This window comes from Plecotus auritus (assembly GCF_963455305.1).
Source record: "Plecotus auritus genome assembly, chromosome: X".
Lineage (NCBI taxonomy): Eukaryota > Metazoa > Chordata > Mammalia > Chiroptera > Vespertilionidae > Plecotus > Plecotus auritus.
In genome coordinates this window covers 131,069,329-131,090,276 of record NC_137784.1, presented here as the reverse complement: position 1 = coordinate 131,090,276, position 20,948 = coordinate 131,069,329, and the positions used below count along the sequence as shown (strand labels likewise).

The 20,948-nt window shown below is 49.4% G+C and overlaps 1 protein-coding gene across 1 annotated transcript in view; it reads right to left on the bottom strand.

The window, feature by feature from the left end:
- ZNF185 (zinc finger protein 185 with LIM domain) overlaps positions 1–20,948 on the bottom strand; it is a gene marked incomplete at its 5' end in the record, with an annotated part of 55,546 nt that overhangs the window by 19,027 nt on the left and 15,571 nt on the right. Inside the window, 5 exons of the mRNA XM_080652492.1 lie at positions 3,579–3,776; positions 9,853–9,942; positions 10,806–10,901; positions 13,116–13,214; positions 14,193–14,297. Coding sequence (XP_080508618.1) covers positions 3,579–3,776; positions 9,853–9,942; positions 10,806–10,901; positions 13,116–13,214; positions 14,193–14,297 — 588 coding nt within the window. The remainder of the gene's footprint in view (positions 1–3,578; positions 3,777–9,852; positions 9,943–10,805; positions 10,902–13,115; positions 13,215–14,192; positions 14,298–20,948) is intronic.

Genomic DNA, 20,948 nt, shown 5'->3' with positions numbered 1-20,948 from the left:
CAAACCACAGGGCACTCCCCAAACATGTCACACTGTTACCTGTCTTCCCTCTTTCATAGGAGATTCTTCCTACTCCTGGACCCTTCCCTTCAACTCCTTGAAAACGTTTTCAAGAGGAACATCTACCATCACCTCTGTGAAGCCTTCTCTGATTCTGTGAGACCAGCTAAGTCACATTGTCCTTCTAGTATGCTGCCATAGTACCATATCCATACCCACAGGTAAACACTTACCACTGACCTCCTAAAGGGCAGTGACCAAGTCTTTTTTGTCTGTATCCCTAGTGCAGTATATGGCTTGGCAGGAGCTAGTAACTAAGTAAAATTTGGTTTAATTGTGGAATGTGTGGTTCATTAATTCACAGAACAAATCAAGTTGCTCACATTACTCTGCTCATTCCTTCCCCTGCCTTCCGACCTACATCCGCACTCAATCTTCCCTCCTGTCTCAGAGACACAGCCCTCTGTTTCCTGCTCAAGGCTCTAGAACCTGCCACACCCTGACCTCAGTGACCCTTCACCTTCAAGTTTGCTCATCTCTCTTTGAACTGCAAACTCACCTCATCTGGCAGGTATTTCCTCCCCTGGGCACATAAGCTTCATTCTATAGCTGTTCATCTGCTCACCTTTTCTACATCCATCACTTCATGGCCAATATTGTATTTTTATTTTTAAAATACGTTTTAAAATATATTTGTATTGATTTCAGAGAGGAAGGGAGAGGGAGAGAGAGATAGAAACATCAATGATGAGAATCATTGATCAGCTGCCTCCTGCACACCCCACACTAGGGACTGAGCCCACAACCTGGGCATGTGCCCTGACCGGGAATTGAACCAGTGACCTCTTGGTTCACAGGTCAATGCTTAATCACTGAACCACACTGGCCAGACCATGACCAACATTTTAGAGAGAGTTGTACACCTGTACCAACTGCACCCCATCTCCTCACTGACCAATCAATCCCTCCTCAATCGACCATAATCCAACCATAACCTTTTACTCTCCCAACATGTCCTCCTCAAGGCAGCTATAAATTCTATGTTGCTAAACCTGATGGGCCTATCTGAAGGTCCACAGCACACAGGAAAGCTAGCTCAGCCCTGCTTGGTTTTCATGACTATACTCTTTCTAGTTTCTTCCATTTATCCAAAATTGTCTTTTTCCTCAGCTCCTCTTCCTCTAGAAGACCGTTCAATATTATTTTCAAGAATTTTGATCCATCTGCCTTTGTTTCTCTCTTGTGGTTTTTTCACCTTTCTTCTTTTTATATATTCGATTAGAGTTTTAGAACGCCAATAATTATTATTCCCCCCTTTTTTTTCTTTTTGAGACAAAAGAAAAGCAGAAAATGGAGATAAACGTCAGCTGGTGAAGCAAATGGCTTTACATGTAGAGCCAAAAAGGATGACTCCCCTTGCATTCCTGAACCACAGGCTTACTCATCCAGCCAAGGGCCTGGCAAGACCACTGCCCCAGATACTTGTGGAGAAAAGCAGAGAATTCAAGGGGCACCTTCTGGGCTGTACATCTAAAGTCATCTGCTTCCAAAGACAGGGAGAATTCGGGGCCAAGCTTGGTCCCTGAAATCCCCAACTTGACAACCAAATAAGCCACTCCTTCCCAAGAGAACAGGAGGAAGAGAGACCAGTAGAATAAACAAAATGCCAGAGAAATGACATTCTACCTGGCTGCTCCAGGTAATCTCATTTTCCACGTAACCTCATTCACTGTCTAGCCCCAGATCTAATCTTCACTCAACTTCAGGCCTGTTTACTCATAGCCTATTGGACATTGTTACCTGGATTCCCTACAGGCAGTTCACATTCAACATAGCTCAAATGCCATTTGCACAACACCCTCACAACCTTGCCATAGGCCCTTAGCTAGTTCCTGTCATGGTTTGGGGCCCACACCATCCACCAAGTTGCCAAACCCTGAAAATTTTGGAACAGCCTTGGCTACTACTTTCTCTCACATTTCCCCTTAACAGGGCAACAAAATTTGTGGCCTCATAACCTCTCCCTTGGCTGAGCAGATATCTCCTAACTGGTCTCCTGAATCGTCTTGCTTTATACCCCGGGGCCTGATCCTATACATGGCAGGTGGAAGGAATCTTCCTACAAATCATGGCTGCTCTGGTCTGTCATCTTAGTCATCTCACTCTCCTGAAAGCTATCAGTGGCCCCTGGGGCATCAGAAGGTGAGTCACACTTCTTAGCCTAGGAATAGGTGCCTGCTCAGCCCCCCTCAGCACTTCCCACCAAGCCACCAATTAACCCTTCCTCCACTGCCGCCACCCCGACTCTGTCTTTCCTTCACAGCATGCATATCTGGCAAAATCTTCTAGCTCCAACCTCATGCCACCTGCAAAGAAAACCTCTCCTGACAATCCCCCACCCAACCAAAAATGAAACCCAATTGTCTCCTCCTTCATCTAAAGCTTGCACTTTTCGCACTCCCTCTCACTAATTGGTACACTAAGTGGTGTAGGAAGCCAAATGATGTGGCAGGAAGTTCAAAGGTGTTTGATCAGTAACTTTGGTCTGGGCTCCTACAGGGCCTGGGGCCAAGGACAAGAAAAGGAGTCAAAAACAAGTTGGATATTCTTAAATAAGAAAACTTTTTATTTAATAGAACAGTCTGGCCTTAAAAAAAAAAAAAAGCCTCCTATCACACTAACTATGGAATCTCTACAGTATCAGAATCTCAGTACCATGAGGATGGATGAAAATTTTTATTTTAGCCCTGCAGGAGAAGCCACAAGTACCATCTACTATCTCCTGGGGTTGTAAGAGTCTCACCTCTCCCCATTTCTGTCTTGTGTGAGAAACCATTTGCTTGGTTTGGAAGTGGTAAGAGCTTTCAATTGCTCTTTCTGAAATCTCCAAGCAATATAAGCTCACTGCATCTTAACAATCTGTCAACATTTTTGTAAGCTGTATAGGTTATGAGGTGTAGGGGCCAGCATTTCAGATGCTGTCAGGAGAGCACTGATTTGAACACTTCAACCCATAGCACATGGTCACCTCCAGTCACAGTCATACTTGTCCTCTCACTGACACACACCAACACACTGCCAATCACAATACCACTGTCACCCTCAATGGCACTGTCACCCTCTCTAATGCCTGCTTACTCATGCTTTCTTTCTTGCACTCTCACTGCTTCATCCTGTTGCTTTTTCTCAGTCACTACCATCCTCCTGTCAACACACAAATAGCCTTCACCCTACTTTGGACCTCCAACCTGAAGTGCATGTATACTGTGCCTCTCTATGCTACTTCTACCGATAGTCCACACTTTAAGTATTAGCCAGGGCTTCTTATCTCTGAGGACAGATACCCGCTCCCACAACAGGCCTCATCCTAGCTCCTTGCACCACAGGAAGCCCCCTGACACTGCTCCATGCCCAGGGAGTCACCATTCTAACCCCATACTGGGCACAAGTGTGAGCATCTGAGTGTGTGATATACCAGGCACTGGCATGAACGTGGGCTGAAAGCAGGCTACACCTGGGTCATGGAGCCTGACAAAATTCCAGCTTGGGCAGGAAGACCAGCATAGCGTTACCCTTACCTGCTGGCCTGGGTCTTCAAGTCCATTAACTGCTGGGGTCTTCTGGAGCTGCTCTGATGCTCTGGAGTGCTGGGGTCTTCAGGCTGCTGGGTAGGTGCAGCTGGGTCTCTGTGGCCACCTCTGGGGGCTGCAGGCTTCTCCTGCCAGGACTCTCCCAGCTCGATGACCACATTCTTCTCCTCAAAACCAGCCAAGGAGCTGAAAAAAATGAGTGCCCTTATGGAGTAAATATTGTGGGACTAGTCCTTGCTCACCCAATGCATACTGATGTCACCTTCTGTGGACATAGCAGGCTTCTCTCCTTGAAAGTGGGGCAGAGGGGAGCCCAGCATGGCCTCCATATTGGGGAGAAGCCTGTCTCCTCCTCAGGAGGACCCCAGCACTACTACTCTCTTCCTACAAAGGCTATCCCCACATGTACTAGCCTGAGCCTTCTATGCTTTTGCCACACCCCGAATTCAGCTGTCCCAGGCATTGAGCTCTTTGGGAAGTCTTCCTTCTTCTCTCACCTCACATCACACCAACACTTGCACCTTCCATCACCATCCCCATCCTAAGGTGCTTCCACGGGCTTTCTCAGCTGGTACCTCCTCCAGAACCTCTATCCTAAGTGATGGCGCTGCTGCCTGGTGGCCTCCAGTGCCAAAAATGTCATATGCCCACTAGGCCGAAGGCAAAGACTAAGTCAGGTTATTGAGAGCATGAGTCCAGCATCCCATAAAATGAAAACGTAGTTCACTATCACCTTGATTCTGGCTCACTCTGAACCTCCCAAAATTAGCAGTCTGCCTTCAATTGATGGTGGGGTTACCTGAGGACAAGAAGACAATACCACTAGCTACCTACAGCCCTAGGACTCTTATGAAAGTTAATCCCATAGTAGGCAGGGTCCCTGCCTTCAAGCTAGAATGACAGGGAGCAATGACGATACTTTTTGAAGAGTATGCCCTGAAAGCAAAGGGACTCTTCAGCCTCAGGTAGAGGGAACCAAAGCACCCCAGCAGGAACAAACCAAACACCACCTCCATCTGTACCTGGAAGATCTGTAGGCAAGTGAGTACTGTGCCTTTCTATGCTGCTTCTACCCATGGTCTGCTGTAGCCCAGCCAGATACCAAAAATGGTCTGCTTACATAATGCTAACCTTTTAGCCAGCAGGATTCAGTGATACATCCACTTCACTTTTGTCTGTGACATACATCTTGGGCCAAAGATAAACTTGGAAGGCCTAAAGAGTTTGTCTCCTAACTCTGGGAGCCCTGAGCTAGCTTTACCATGGATTTCATCAGAGTCCTGTTCCATCCCACATCCTCTATAGAATTATGGTAGTAGATGTTGTCCTCACCAAGTTTGTGTAAGATTCTCTGCAAAGAGCAATTTGAGGGTCTGCTGTAATACAGGGACAAGTGGGTGAATAAGTCTCCTTCACCCTTAGCCTCAGAGAGGAGTCACTACAGTTATAGGAGGTATAACCCCTCTGGCCCATAAAAAGAAAATCTTAGTAAAAATGTCACAGGAAGCCTTGCTGAAAAATGTAATAGCCTAGAGGTCTTCCAGGCCCATAATGAATTATCTGCAAGTCAAGCGTTTAGAGATAGGCAAGGTAATACTTCTGGCTGTAACTAGATCAAAGATCTAGTAGTCTAATACAGATACTGCCAATTTTTGACACAGTAACACTCTGCATAGAAGAGAATGCCCCTTTCCCCCATTGTACCACCTCCAATAGATTCTGCCACTGATTAACAACAGCTGTCCACAGTGAATAAATGTGCTTAGCTTAAAGTTCACCTGTTCTTCATGCAGAAATATCATAAACCTGCAATGCCCAGATTGCAACATAAGAGGAAAACAGCTTATGTTTTAGATGTAAAGCCTAAAAATAAAAGTTTAGTGGGGCCCTGGCCAGTGTCGCTCAGTTGGATGGACATCATCCTGTGCAACAAAAGGTTGCCAGTTTGATTCTGTCAGGGTACATTCCCGGTTGCAGGCTTGATTCCCAGTGTGAGGCATGCAGGAGGCAGTTGATTGATGATTCTCTCATCATTGATGTTTCCCTCTATCTCTCTCCCCCTCCTCCTTTCTGTCTAAAAAAAAAAACAATAAAATATTTTTTAAAAACTCAGTAGGGGGAATATGAGCTACTCTGTATTAAGTGAAATCATGCCAATAAAGCTGGTAAACAGCAGCAGAGGCCAACTTTCTGAGTGTTCTTTAATAATTACAATGGAAGGAAGTATTCTTCGGGGGTTGATTTATTTAGCTTTAAGTTTTTATAAACTTTGTGGCAGAAATGCTTTACACATTCAAACCCATTTAACCCTCACAACAACCCTGTGTGATAGGAACTATTATTATGTCTATTCTGCAGGGGAGGAAACTGGAGCACAGAGTTGATGAGCATGATACCCAAGGCCACAAAGTGACAGAGCTTAGATTGCTCTTAATCACTGTGCCCTATCACCTCTTCCTGTACGTGTGATGAGGCAGGACCAAAGTTAGAATAGAGAGAATTCCTCAAGTTTTGGACAATTCCACTGTCCTGCAGAATCTCCCCGCCCATCCCATCAGCCTTCCTCACCAAACTCTTGGAAACTAAGGCGGAGCCTCCCTAAGGAATCCCAGAGCAGGTAGGTCCGCCAGGGCGTCCCCTGCAGGGTCAATGGTCCAGCTGCCCTCCCCGTATGTCCACAGTCCCTTTCCCCGGACAGCTCTGAAGACTAGGGTCCAGTGTCACGGATGACTGACTCCAGGGCATCCTGCCAAATAGGATCAGGCTGCAGGAGCCCCTTTTGGCTCCTCGCGGGCACCCACCTCCCTTCCTCCCTCCCGCCTCCATATGGACTGCGGCAGTAGAAGGGGCTTCAACTCCAAGGACATTGGGAAGCTGGGTTCACCAGGCCAGCGGTGAAAGGGCAGTGGAAGACCAGGAAGACCAGACCCATCTATAATCCTCGCACGCCATCTGGCGGTCAGCGCGGGCTCAGCCGCAAAAGTGAAGCACCCCGGAGGCCACTCTAGCCCCGGGTAGCCATTTCGCTTTGTGACAATCGCATTTCCCAATATGCACTGAGACCAGAACTTGCCACTGCAGGAAATGGCGGCCCGCGCAGGCTTACAAACGCTGGGAGGTGGTGCACACGCCAGGCACATGCGCACGCAAGCAGGCGCTCAGTGCACGCAGGAGCTCAGGGCACGCACACACATGCGCACATAGGATGGTCTCACGCTGGGGCACATGCGCATGCTCTCTGGGCGCAGGCGCACGCACGCACCGCACGCACGCACCGCACGCACGCACCGCACGCACGCACCGCACGCACGCACCGCACGCACGCACGCCAGGCTCAGGCGCAGGCAAGCAAGCTGGTGGGGGGGGGCGGGGCCGCGCAGGGCAAACGCAGGCATGTAACGGGGAGGGCGGGGCTGGGGGCGGGGGAACCACAGGCGCAGGCGCAGGCGCAGGCGCAAGGGAATGCACACCAAGGGTAGGTGTGCACTCCAGGAGCAGGCGCAGGCATGGTTGCTGGGGTGAAGGAACAGGCGCATGCAGGCAGACTGGGCGCAGGTGCAAACGCAGGCGCAGACCCAGGCTCCTATGTGGGTGGAGGGGCGGGGCCCGCAGGCGCAGGCTCGCACGCGGTGGGGAGGGGGTTGTGTGGCGCAGGCACAGGTGCAGGCTCACACCGGAAGGTCTCATGCATGACTAAATGCAAAAGCACACCCATGCTCACATCTTCTGCACTCCTTGCCCATACCCTTGGAAGACTGTTAGCTTCTCTCTGTGTCCACCCTTTTTTCTTCCCAATCCAGAATCTCCTGGCTCCCCATAGAGATCGTAAAAGCTCTATAACCGTTGTCAACTTCACCACTTTTGACGTTTTGTATTGGATAACTGTGTGTGGGCTGCCCTGTGCATTGTAGGACTTCGGACAGTATCCCTGGTCTCCACCCACTATTTGCCAGTATCACCCTCTTGCCAGCTGCGAGAATCCACAGAATCTGCAGATGCTGCCAAGTGACCCCTAGACCAGTGGTCGGCGAACTCATTAGTCAACAGAGCCAAATATCAACAGTACAACGATTGAAATTTCTTTGGAGAGCCGAAAACCGACTTCTGCGCATGGGCCATGAAGTTTCAATCGCACTGTATGTGCGCACCTGCACGTGGCATTTTGTGGAAGAGCCACACTCAAGGGGCCAAAGAGCCGCATGTGGCTGGCGAGCCGCAGTTTGCCGACCACTGCCCTAGGGGGTAGGGAGGTATGGGGAGAATCCCCTGGTTCATAACCACTGCCCTACAACAATGGTTCTCACCTAGACTGGACATGAGAAAAAAAACTGGGAGCTTTTAAAAAGATTGATCATGGAGTCCCACCTCAGAACAATTAAATCTAATCTCTGTGTAGAGCTCAGGAAGCTTTATTTTTTTAAAACACATCCTGAGTGAGCCCTAGCCGGTTTGGCTTAGTGGATAGAGCATTGGCCTGCGGACGGAAGGGTTCTGGGTTCGATTCTGTTGCGACCCACAGGTTGAGAACCGCTAGCAGGGTTGCCTAAGACCATCGGAAAACACAGATATTTACATTACAATTCATAACAGTAGCAAAATTACAGTTACGAAGTAGCAACAAAAATAATTTTATGGTTGGGGGTCACCAGAACATGAGGAACTGTATTAAAGGGTCGCGGCATTAGAAAGGTTGAGAACCACTGGTTTACCTGTTAACCAGCTAAGAATTACTGGTTCTGGGCTTTGACTCCAAAGAAAATATTTTAAAAACTAGATTTTTAAAGTTCCCCCCCCCCCCGCCCTGAGGTTTTTCTTAGAGCCTCTTACATTGGGACTCAGCTCTGCCACTTGCAAGCCCTTGGACAAATCACAAACTCTCTATGCCTCCGTTTCCCCATCTTATCCATTTCACAGGGTTGCTGGGAATATTGTAAAGCAACTAGCAAAGCACACTATAGGTGTCAGTTATTGTTTTCACCCTATTAATTGTCAGTGCAATTTGCAACCAAAAAAAAGTCACATAATAAGGCCTCATACCTTAGAGATCCCTTGCCTACCCCACCCCCAGCATCCCAGTTTCACTGGAGGTCACAAAAGTAAAGAAGTAACTGCAATATGGCGTGAAAGTAGAAATATGCATTCACCTTTTAAAACACCTAAATTAGACCATGTTCCTCTTTGGCTTAAACTTGAAATAAGATCCAACCTCTTTATCATGGCTTACTAAGGCCCTGCTCCATCTATGGACCCCTCACTGCCCAGGATCCAGCCACTCTATGCTTTGGATCATGCTGAGCATGTTCCCACTACAGAGTTTTTAGGTTTGTAGTTCTCTATATGCAGCTCTTTTGTCCTATCTCTTCCTAGAGTTAGTTCCTTCTCCTCCTTAGAGGAGCTTCCCTGAGTTACCTCCATTTCTCTGCCCATCTAAGCAGTAGCCCTCCTCATTATCGTCACTCTATCTCAGCACCCTGGATAATTCTTGGAGAGCACTGTTCTTCCCAGGAGGCAGAGACCTGGGTTCCAAGCCTTTGTTCTTCATTATAATTAGGGGGAAATCTCACAGGATCATGGGGAGGACTGTACGTGACACTGTGAGCAGTGGGCTGTGCACCAAGTATATGCCCCAAAGTTAAGTAAGTGTTGCAATCTTTAACAATATCTGGTATTGAAGGCTAATCATCCCAGGCCTACCTCAAAAAATAACCTGTTTCACCATTCCCCCTTCAAGGGCTCTCAGCGCCAGTCATACTCAGCTACATACAGTGTCCAGGAAACACCAGGTTGTTTGGAGTCGTTTGTACACACTGTTCCCTTGGCTCAGAGGACTCCTATTCATCTTTTAAGATTCAGCTCAAATGCCGCTTTCCCCATGAAGTCACCATGCCTGCTCCCCTTCCCCTGCTCCAGCATGAGATGTTCCTGTCTGGACCAGGCTTTGCCCTCCATCATCCATGTCTGATTTGTCTGTGTGCTTCTGCCTCCAGCGCAGGGCAGTTGTTGTCCAAGTGGTTGCTGACTGAAAGAGTGGGTGACGTTCTGATTATGGAGGACTTCCTGGCTAAAGACAATGCAGTGTAGCAGAAGGCTCCACAGACCCAGAGGCAGAGGCAAGGGGGTTTCAGCTGGGGCTTCAGCCTTTGCCATGTGCCTTGGGCCAGCTCATAGACCTCGCTGGCCTCACTTTCCATCCAAAGGCTAATGCAAACCTGAGCTATCTCTCTCCACCACAAAAGCTCAGCTCTGTTGGCTGGTGCCTTACCCCTTCAAATTTGCCTTCATGTCCTCCAGGTCTGCTGGGCTGTTGCTCTTCCTGTTAGTTGGTTCAGCAGAAGCCAAAGTAGCATCGGAGCTGAGGGAGGAAGCACACAGGCCCACCGAGGCCTCAGACCAAAGGAGAATGGGGGCCCAGGCCTTTCCCTTCCCAGCTGCCTTCTCACAGGAAAGGTGATGCCTGTATTTGTCAGTCATGGGTGGTCTCTCAGTCCTGCCCTTAGTGTGGCACAGATGCCACTGTGAGCCCTGGCTGTCGCCTTAGCATCTGAGTTCCAGACAAAGCACTACCCCTGACTAGTGTGGGAGTCCCTGAGGAAGTCTCCTGATTTTGGATTCCCATGTCCTTGTCTGACCTACATCTCTTGGGAGTCCAGAAAGATTGTCCCTTGCTAAGTGCTCCACACACCCACAGCAAAATGGCTACTCCCACTGGTAGACTGGTAGATGAAATAGTGTAGAAGCTTACAGCCTGGCAAGACACAGCCTCTTCCCATTGTACTTTCATGTCCCTGGGGCCATGTGCCCTCCACAGCTGCCTCCTTCCACATGCTCCCTGGGATTCCTCCCCCTGGCCCTCCTTGCTGATCCAGGCTGCAGTACCTACAGGAGAGGTTCACTGAGACTTCCTATCAGGGTCTCTTCCTAAGCTCTGCCTCCTGATGCACCCCTTCTGCTACCTCACCTTGAGTGGGTAGGTGCTTGGCTGTCTGGGTCTCCTGACTTATCATTTGTCCTCCTGCCCCCACTGTCCCTGGTACCTGTGTTGAGCTGCATGTCAGGGACCCTCCCAACCTTCCATCTCCTGTGGTGGTCACCTGATAGGAGGGTAGCATGGAGCTAAGAAGTGTGAGGGGTATTCTGGGGCACTGGAGTTGAGGCTGAACCCTGAAGGCTATGTCTGGCAATGGGAATGGTCACCAGATAGTCACCCACCCTTACCTGGTGACCACTAGTCCAGTTTTGCGAGCATGAGAGTTGGCACCATGCACATCATCATCATCCAGGAGAGGCGTGAAGCCAGCAGCTGAGCACACCCTGTGGAAGGAGGTCAAGCTCAGTCTGGGTTCAGGACTTTGTGTCTGTATGTCTACTCTCTCCTGAGAGGGTGGCTTCTGACCCTGACAGATGATGAGTACTAAGGAGCTGCTCAAATGGATGTTCAGGGAACAATACTCATATCTCACAGCTGCCTGCCACTAGGGCAGTGAAGCCTAATGGTTAAGTGTCCTTGGAGGCACCTTGCCCAAATTCAAATCACAGCTTTGTTACCTCCCAGCTGTATGACCTTGGATATATCATCTGACCTCTTTGGGCCTTAGTTTTACCATCAATGAAATGGGGATAATAATTGTGTCTGCCTCACACATTTTCTGAGAAGAGTAAATGAGTTAATAGATGCCAGGTACTTAAAATAATGCCTGGGCCCTAGCATGTGCTAAAGTGATCCTATTATTAATACTGGGCTCTGTGGCCATTTACATTCCATCTGTATCCATAAACTTGATACAGATTGAGTGGGTGCTCTCTAACCCAGCCTTCCCACAGGTTGGCCACATTCTCTGTCTTTCAGGCAAACCGACTCTCACTGCACACCAAGCAGTCACAGCTCACAGGGCATCTTATCACCTGTGCAAGATTGCACCCTTCATTTATGTAGCACACTTACTACGAGTTCCTGGTATTTGTTCCTAAACCTGTTCATGCCAGTTGTATTTGCAACCATAATCACTAAATTAGTAAGTAAACTAATGAGAAACAATCTTTTCTTTAGAAAGACAGTAAAGGCAAGTTTCTTAAAAATCAATATAGGTAAGACAATGTAAAAAGAGTGGGTTAAAAATAATGGAAATCTAGAAGATTCTCCAGCTTATTTTGAAAGGTAATTTGAGGTTTGGCTTCATTTTAAAGAAACTGAAAGCAGAAGGCAAAATCTTCATTTTGTGAGGGTGTGGAAGCAAGAAGGATGATATGGATAACATTCAAAAATGAAGCAGCCAAGAACCAGACACAATCACATTGGCCCGGAAATCTTCCATGACAGCCACTGGCCAATTGAGTCAATCTGCATGAGTTGCTGGCCAGCACACAGTGATGCAGGCTGCAGGTGTTGGCTCTTTTCACAGTCCCCACAAGTGGCAGCTCAGAGAACTGAGGCCCCAGCCCAGTGGCCTTTCCTGGCACTTGCTGAGGCACAGTGGTCAGACTGTCCCCTTCCCATGTTGGCTAGGGCTCCTAGACTTGGAAGCTGGGACTCTGGGTCCAAACATCAGTTGCAAACTATTCAAGTGAGTGGAGGCAGAGCGCCCCCAATGGGCTTAGGGAAGCAGGGGCATCTGAGAAAGCACTGGAGAAAGCAGTAGGCAGAAGCTCCTCCCCCTTGGGATGCCTTCCAAGGCCTGACTGCCCTAGGGCAGGGTGCTAGTGAGCAGCGTGCAGTCAGGCTCTCTGCAGACACTGGCTTTGCCAATCCTCTCTGGCCATCTCCTGAACCATAAAGGTTCTAGCACAGCTTGGAGCTGAACGATTGGTGCCAAAATCTGCATACCTAACCTTTGTCAACTAGGATGACTCACACTTGATTTGGAACTACCTGGGAACAGATGGGACCTTGTTACTCCCCAAATCACCTGAGAAAGTGCTCCCTGACCCTCCCCAGGTCCAACAACTTAGGGCCCAGTTGGACATGCTTGTCTCCTAGCTAGTCTCACTGTGGAAGCTGTTTTTCCTCTCATTGAAGCTCAGTGCAGAGCTGGCCAAGGGATGGGAGTAGGGCAGGAAAAGGAGGTTTTGGGTCTTTTGGTAGGGAAGGGAGAAAGCAGCTTCTAGTTTGTTCTTAGAGCTTAGCCAATAAGCAAGAAGGTACCAATTCATCCATCATTTGGTCATTTGTCAGTTTGTCCCTTTACTCATTCTCTTCACATTCATTCTGTCCACCCAGTGCCCACCCAGGCAGGGCTAGACCTCCAGTTGTAAGTGGGCTCTTGTACCTGCTTTGGAGGAGATTGAGAGCAAGTGGCAGAGGGGATGAAGAGGAGGAATATTCAAGCACAGGGATTCCCAGAAGTGGAAATCCCAGGGACAAAGGATGTGGTGGTGGCTGAAGTGTTGGAGATGGGAGATGCAGTAGGGAAATGACCAGTGTTCCACCCCCAGCAGCCCAATAAGTTTTAGCCGCTTGACCCTGGCCTGTCACCAGGGACATGAGAGAATCAACAACTCTGTGCCACCTGCCTCCCCTGGGTAGCTCACCCTACTCTCCCAGAGCTGATGTCTGCTCCAGCCAAGCCTTCAGGTGGGGAGCCTGTGGCTCTGGATCCCATGTTGCCATCCCTTGACTGTGCACTTGACCTGTTGTGGAAAGAGAAGCATTTGCTGACTCTTGATTGGGTTTTGATCTAATTGAACTCAGATGTCCTGAGAAGTGGGTCTCAAGGACTAGTATCTTGGGCCCTGGGCTGCCATCCTGCACAGCTCCAACTTAAACCAAATCAATATCAGCAAGTATTTCTGCTTTTCTTCCAAACCTTTTGGCTAGGAGGAGGAGTGGAGCCAAGAAACTCAAGAGGAGGGTGGCACAATGCATGTGTGAGTGTGGGGGGGGTGGTGGACAATGGCTAACAGAACAAGGCATAGAAATTTGGAGCCACTTATAATTAAAACCATAGATCCCAAGTCAGAGACAAATCTCCCCCACCATTCTGGGTCCCCTTCCCTAATTCCCATGGCTAAGTCCCAGCTAAAGGTGTGGGCCTCCATACTGAGAAGATGGTGGGCTCTTATCCACTAGTGGCCACTAGCTGCCTGCTGAGTATATGCCCAACTCTCAGCCACTGATCACCACAACTGGCTTCCCCTGATTAGTGGGATGGTAGTAGGACTATCCACTCTGTACTCATCCCTTCTGGACTCATCATTCCTCATCATGCCTCCACCTTCCATCCTTGCCTCCTTTGTGCACAGGTCATTCTGGAAGTCCCTTCTAGATGCTTTGCTGGGGCCCATACATCCTTTGGTCACTGACTATCCCATACTGACAGCCTGGAGGCCTTGCTTGCCCTGGCAGTTGGCAGGGATGCTTTCAGTGGAGTAAAAGCACAGTGAGGTTGGGCCAAGTGTGGAGTGGGGGTGGCCTGGCCTGAAGTTAGTCTTCCTGTGCAAGTGGTTTCCTGAGGGGCTTTCCCCTTTCTAAGCCTCATGTATTCCTTCATTCATTCTTCCCACAGATATTAACAGCGAACACAGTGAGTAGGACAGTTCTGGTCCCAGCTCCAACCGTGGACCTTGGACTGGGGGCCACGTGGTCTCTATGTCCCTCCACTAAGTTACCTTTCAGAGTCTGGATTGGGGCCCTTAAAGGCCTCCTCACCAGCCAAATCTCTCTTGGGCTCTCCGGGACTGAGGGCTTCCCTGTCTTTGGAGTCTGGGGAAGACCTATAGAGGAAAGAAACATAAGTTAACCACCCAGAAGCCACCCACACTCAAGTGGAGGCAGTTACCTCATCTCCAAATGCCAGCTGTCTCCAAGGAGCTTAAAACCTGATATAGTAGGATTGGCCAATTCTCAAAATCTCATCTATACATATAAAGAGGTAATATGCTAATTGTCCATTACGGTGTCCCAGTAACAACCAATTTGCATATTGACAGACCAGCAGGAGGATGTGCGCGCAACAGGGGGTGGGCAGCCAGAGCCAAGTTCCCAGGAGTCTGAGGAGAGTGCCTGACAGGAGCCCGTACTGCAAAGAAGGAAGAGGAAGCAGCCACGGGGAGCTCTTCCAATCCTCCTGCATGGACACCCTACCCCAGCCGCCACACCCCTGGGGGGACAGACGAACACCCTACCCCAGCCCCTGTACTCCCGGGAGGCGGGGAGCCTGACTGGATGGGGAGAAGACCCAGCCTTGAGGGTAGCTGCAGCCTGCACCTCCAACTCCCGATATCTTCCTCTGCCACCCCTGCCAGGGGCGCCCACAACAATAGCACGCTGGCGACCACCCATCAGCACCCCCTAGGCACCTGGGGCCCACAGCCCACCACTGCTGGGCCCCCTCCGCTGGGGCCAGGCACTCCTCTCCTCCCTAAACTCCAGACCCGGGTGGAGGCAGGCCTGAGTGCCCCCCAGGGTCAGACCCTTCCTCCCGACAGCAGCAGCGCCGTCTCTGCAGCGGAAGCGCACTGAACCTCACTGGGGGCTCAGCTAAACCCACCCTCCTAGCCCGCCTGGCTCCACCCTGGCCCGGCCCCCACCCCACTTCAGGAGATTGGAGCCCCACCCTGAGCAGGTACAGCTGTGAAACAGCCACGTACAATTTAAAAAATGGCGCCAAGTGGGAAGGTTTGACAGTTACTCCCTCTTCGGCCTCACCGTCCCCCCAGCACCGCCCTAACGCCCCGCCCCCCACCAGTGCCTCCAGGGAGACCACCGCTATAGGGCTTCTGGCCAGAGCTTGCCCCTCCAAGGCCTGAGGAACCCTCTGCAAAGCTTCCATAGCTACAGTCCCAGGAAACAATCATGCCCTCCTCCCCTAATCAGCACCTGCTACCTGCGAGGGTACCCATGGGCTTAAAAATAACAATCCCTTCCCATTTAGACATCACTTACTTGATGGAACATTTCTAGGTTTATTAGCTCAGAACCTCCTCATAACAACCCAGTGAAGTAGGCGGAGAAGAGATTACAATTCCCATGGTGTATGCATATGTATTCAGAAATGAAGCTCAGAGAGGAAAAGTGTCAAGCCCACTGGTTCCCAAGGTGCAGCACATGCCCCACAGGGGTGGGGGGCAATTTGATTTTAAGTGGGGGCAATTCGAGAATGAGTTAACAGTGAATTTTTTGCATTCCTTATGGTTCTAGGGGGCCTCATCTACAGCGTATCCTACATAATAAAAGGCTAATATGCAAATGACCGAATGGTGGAATGACCAGTCACTATGATGCGTGCTGACCACCAGGGGGCAGACACTCAATGCAGGCGCTGCCCCCTGGTGGTCAGTGTGCTCCCACAGGGGGAGCGCTACCCAGCCAGAAGCCGGGCTCATGGTTGGCAAGCATAGCGGCAGTGGTGGGAGCCTCTCCCACCTCAGTGGCAATGCTAAGGATGTCCAAATGACGGCTTAGGCCAGTGGTCAGCAAACCGCGGCTCGTGAGCCACATGCGGCTCGCAAGCCTTGGTTTGCTGCTCTGTTGACTAATGAGTTTGCCGACCACTGACCTAGACTCTCGATTCCAATAATTACAGGCTGTTGTTGTTCCTTGTGGTTAAGCCTCTATCCCAGTGGTTGGCAAACTCATTAGTCAACAGAGCGGCAAAACGTGGCTCGCGAGCCGCAGTTTGCCGACCACTGGCTTAGGCCCACTAAGCCATCAGTCGGACATCCCCCAAGGGCTCCTGGACTGTGAGAGGGCACAGGCCAGGCTGAGGGATCCCCCCATGTGCACGAATTTTGTGCACCGGGCCTCTAGTTACTAATAACTACTTTTGATTGAGGGCTAGACCATAACTCTGCATGTATTAACTCTCCACATTTACCCCAGGAGAGGGGCACTGTTATTATCCATGTCCACTCTCCATAGAGAGCCCGAGTGAATTATCCCAAGTTCCACAGGTAACAAGGGGAAGAGCCGGGAATTGAACCCAAGCAGTCTGACTTCAGAGTCCTAGATTATAATCATCTGTGGTGTAAGACTAATCCTAACCTAATTCAACCTCCTTCTGTTCTCTCTGAGGTCATCAGGGAGCCCCATGGTGTCAAACCCAATAGAGATACTCCATTCAGGACTACTGACCCAGTGGGACATTTTCACTTTCTCTCCCCTGTCCATCCATCATGATACTGTGACACTCTACCTCCTTCACCACACCTTCCAAGTCTCCTTTGCCTTTTTCTCTTTGGACCCTTAAACATTGGTGTTCCCACTGTTTATCTCCTTGGCCACCTCTTCTGCTCCCATGGCATCAACTGCCTCTCTTTGCTTGTTCCCACCTCTCCTCTGTACTCCTAACCCATACCCCCACTGGACCTCCAGAAGCTAACACTGAACCTGGGAACTCAGACTGCCACTTTAGAGAGGCCACTCCAGGGTCCCCAGGAGGATGAGGGATCGGAGGAGTCAGGGAAGAGGGTGACCCTGGGTGTTGATCCTGACTACTGTCCCCCAGCTGCCCTCAGGAGCGATGACCAGGCAGCTGCCTCCTCCACACTATGGTCTGTGCTCAGCATGCGGGTCCCTCTCTCCTAGATTCCTTTGATATTGTAACCCATGTAGACATCAACATTGAGCCCCATTATATTAACTCTCATCTGTCTGCATATAATAAGGAAATATCTTGAGCCCTGACTTCTCTCCAGAACCTCAGCCACAAACCCTCAAATTCCTCCTAGTAAAATGCATTTGGATGCCTACAAATAATCTCACTAAAAAATACTAAGCATTTATATCACCCTTCCCCTTGGTTCTCACTAATGTAGTGAGTTGTGGATCAAAAGGTGCAGGATGAAAGAGAAACCAAGATGGCAGCATAGGTAAGCACCTAAACTGCTGCCTCGCACAATTTCAAAACTACAACTAAAAGACAGAACGGACACCATCCAGAACCACAGGAAAGCTGGCTGAGTGAAAATTCTACAACTAGAAGGAAAGAGAAAAGCTCACAGAGAATTGGAGGTACGGCAAAGGGTCTTTGTGCGTGCAGAGAGGAAGGGCGGCTGAGAGCCTGGCTGACTTTCTCTGGCGGAAGGGGGAAGGAAGCCCCCGACCGCACTGAACCCCAGTTCTGACTGCACTGAACCCCAGTTCCGGGCGAGCCCCTGGGGACCCACGCTCTTACTGGGGGAGTCTGGACTCTCGGGCGGAGACTCGGGAGCTGGGAAAGGCAGAAGTCTGAAGGCGCGCATGCGTGCCAGTGCGCACAAAGGCTGCGGAGGTTGCCACAGGCTTTCCCTAGTGGAAGGGAGTCGGAGGCTCCTGACTGCACTGGGCCCCAGTTCTGACTGCACTGAACCCCGGTTCCAGGCGAGCCCCTGGGGACCCAGGCTCTTGTGGGGGGAGTCTGGACTCTCGGGCGGAGACTCGGGAGCTGGGGAAGGCAGAGGTCTGAAGGCGCGCATGTGCGCGCAAGGGCAAGGCTGACGGGAAGCCAAGACTGAGACTCCACCCCATCCAAGCTGAGCACAGAGGCTATTGCAATTTGGCAAATCTAATCCTATAAGGCTGTCTCCAGCACCGAACTTCTCCCAGCATAGACACAGCTGATCCTTACAGCCAACTGGCCTGGAGGTCAATTCTTCCCAGTGATACCAACAACAATCAAGACTTAATTACAACAAGGCTGTACACACAGTCCACAAAGGGGTGCACCAAGAATGTCCACCTCAGGTTAACTGGGGAGGCAGACCCACTGGGCCATATTGGAAACCTAGCACACAAATCTACCGTACCAACTCAGGGAAGCAGTGAAAATGCAGCGTCAAAGAATCAAATCACAAACGAAAGAAATGGAGGAAAACAAACGACTGGATATAGAATTCAAAACCACGGTTATAAGGCTTTTCAAGAATATCCTAGAAAAGGCTGATAAATATAACGAGACCCTCGAAGATATGAAAAAGGACCAACTAGAAATTAAACATACACTGACTGAAATAAAAAATATTATACAGAGACCCAACAACAGACTAGAGGAACACAAGAATCAAGTCAAAGAATTGAAATACAAAGAAGCAAAAAACACTCAACCGAAAAAGCAAAAAGCAAAAAAAAAAAAAAAAAAAAAAAATCCAAAAAGTTGAAGATGGTGTAAGAAGACTCTGGGACAACTTCAAGCGTACCAACATCAGAATTATGGGGGTGCCAGAAGAAGAGAGAGAGCAAGATACTGAAAACCTATTTGAAGAAATAATGACAGAAAACTTCCCCCACCTGGTGAAAGAAATAGACTTACAAGTCCAGGAAGCACACAGAACCCCAAACAAAAGGAATCCAAAAAGGACCACACCAAGACACATCATAATTAAAATGCCAAGAGCAAAAGACAAAGAGAGAATCTTAAAAGCAGCAAGAGAAAAACAGTTACCTACAAGGGAGCACCCATACGACTGTCAGCTGATTTCTCAACAGAAACTATGCAGGCCAGACTGGAGTGGCAAGAAATTTTCAATGTGATGAATAGCAAGAACCTACAACCATGATTACTCTACCCAGCAAAGCTATCATTCAGAATTGAAGGGCAGATAAAGAGCTTCACAGATAAGAAAAAGCTAAAGGAGTTCATCACCACAAAACCAGTATTATATGAAATGCTGAAAGGTATTCTTAAAGAAGAGGAAGAAGAAAAAAGTAAAGATAAAAATTATGAACAACAAATACATATCTATCAACAAGTGAACGTAAAAATCAAGTGAATTAAAAACCTGAGGAACAGAATAATCTGGTGAATATAATAGAATCAGAGGCATAGAAAGGGAGTGGACTGATAATTCTCAGGGGGAAAGGGGTATGGGGGGTTCATGAAGAGAATGGACAAAAATCATACACCTATGGATGAGGACAGTGTGGGGGAGGTAAGGGCAGAAGGTGGGGTGGGAACTGGGTGGAGGGGAGCTATGGGGGGAAAAAGGAGAAACAATTGTAATAATCTGAATAAAGATTTATTAAAAAAAAAAGGTGCAGGATGGGAGTCAGGTAGCCTGGGTGGGTGTCCTTCACTGTGTGATGACCCTTCAGGATCTGTTTCCTCACCTGTAAAATGGACATAGTGACTGTACCTACTTGGGGCAAGGCAGGGCTTAGAGAATTCTAGCTTTCCTTTTTCTAACTTGATTCTCTTGCTGGAAAGTGGGAGAGGAGCTCTTAATGGGCTGTTGTAGCTTGGCCACTCCCAGACCAGGTGTCAGAGGCCTTATGGATTCTTTGGAGGCAGCCTGGCTCCCTCCTGCATTTCTAGGGGTCACTTTGCTCCTGTTTCTCAGAGACTGGTCACCTTCGAAAAACCAATGAAGTAGCTTCCAGAGTTGCCTTATTAAAGACATTGTCACAGTGGATGATTCTCCATCATTCCAGTAACAAACAGGTCTGCATTCCTGTCCTGGACCATGCCCTGTGCTGGGGCCCAAAGAAAATGAAGTTGCTGCCCTTCAGGTGCTCAGGGTCCTTGGGGCAAATTGATCCATGAGAGAACAACTGTGTGGATGATTCTCTGGTGGAGGTATGAACACAGCACTGTGAGAGCTCAGTGGGGAAAGCACCTTGCAGACACTGCCTCAGAAAGAAATTCAAGGAGTGAGGTTCCCCGGCGGCGGGGGTGAGGAGATCTAAGATGGGACTGAAGAATGCAGAGGAGAAAGGGCATCCCAGTCAGAGCCTACAGCCTGCAAAGAGGAATAGTGCGGGGATACATGGAGGCCTGGGAGACTGAAGTGGATGGCCCAGGGAGGGAGACTATGAGGGGAGCTTAGGAAGAGGGTGAAGGGAAGGCCAGGCAAGGTTTCGAATTCAGGCTGCAGAGCCTAAATGGGGAACCCATTGTAGGGTTTTCCCAAGTGGGCTGGCATGACTATTTCTGCCTTTAGGAATGTTGCTCAGTTAGAGATGTGGAGGAGGGTCTGAAGACAAGGCCCTAAAAGATGGTTGCAGATAGCTGGGTGAGTGATGGTGGCCTGCACCAAGGGGAGGGCAGTTAAGGACAGGAATATCTCTAAAATAGAATGTACAGGCTCGGCTGGCATGGCTCAGTGGTTGAGCGTCCACCTATGAACCAGGAGGTCATGGTTTCATTCCTAGTCATGATATATGCCTGGGTTGTGGGCTTGATCCCTGGTGGGGGGTGTGCAGGAGGCACCAATGAATGACTCTCTCTCATCAGTGATGTTTCTATCCCTGTCTCCCTAACTCTTCCTCTCTGAAATTAATACAAATACATATTTTTTAAAAAAATAGGATGGATAGGACTCAGTTACTGACTGGGGCAGAGCTGTAGAGGAGGAGTTAAGGAGGAGAGTAAAGGGACCTAGAGATTCATCAGGACTCATCTTTGATGTCACTTCCTCCTGGAAGCCTTCTCTAACCACCCCCATACTCAT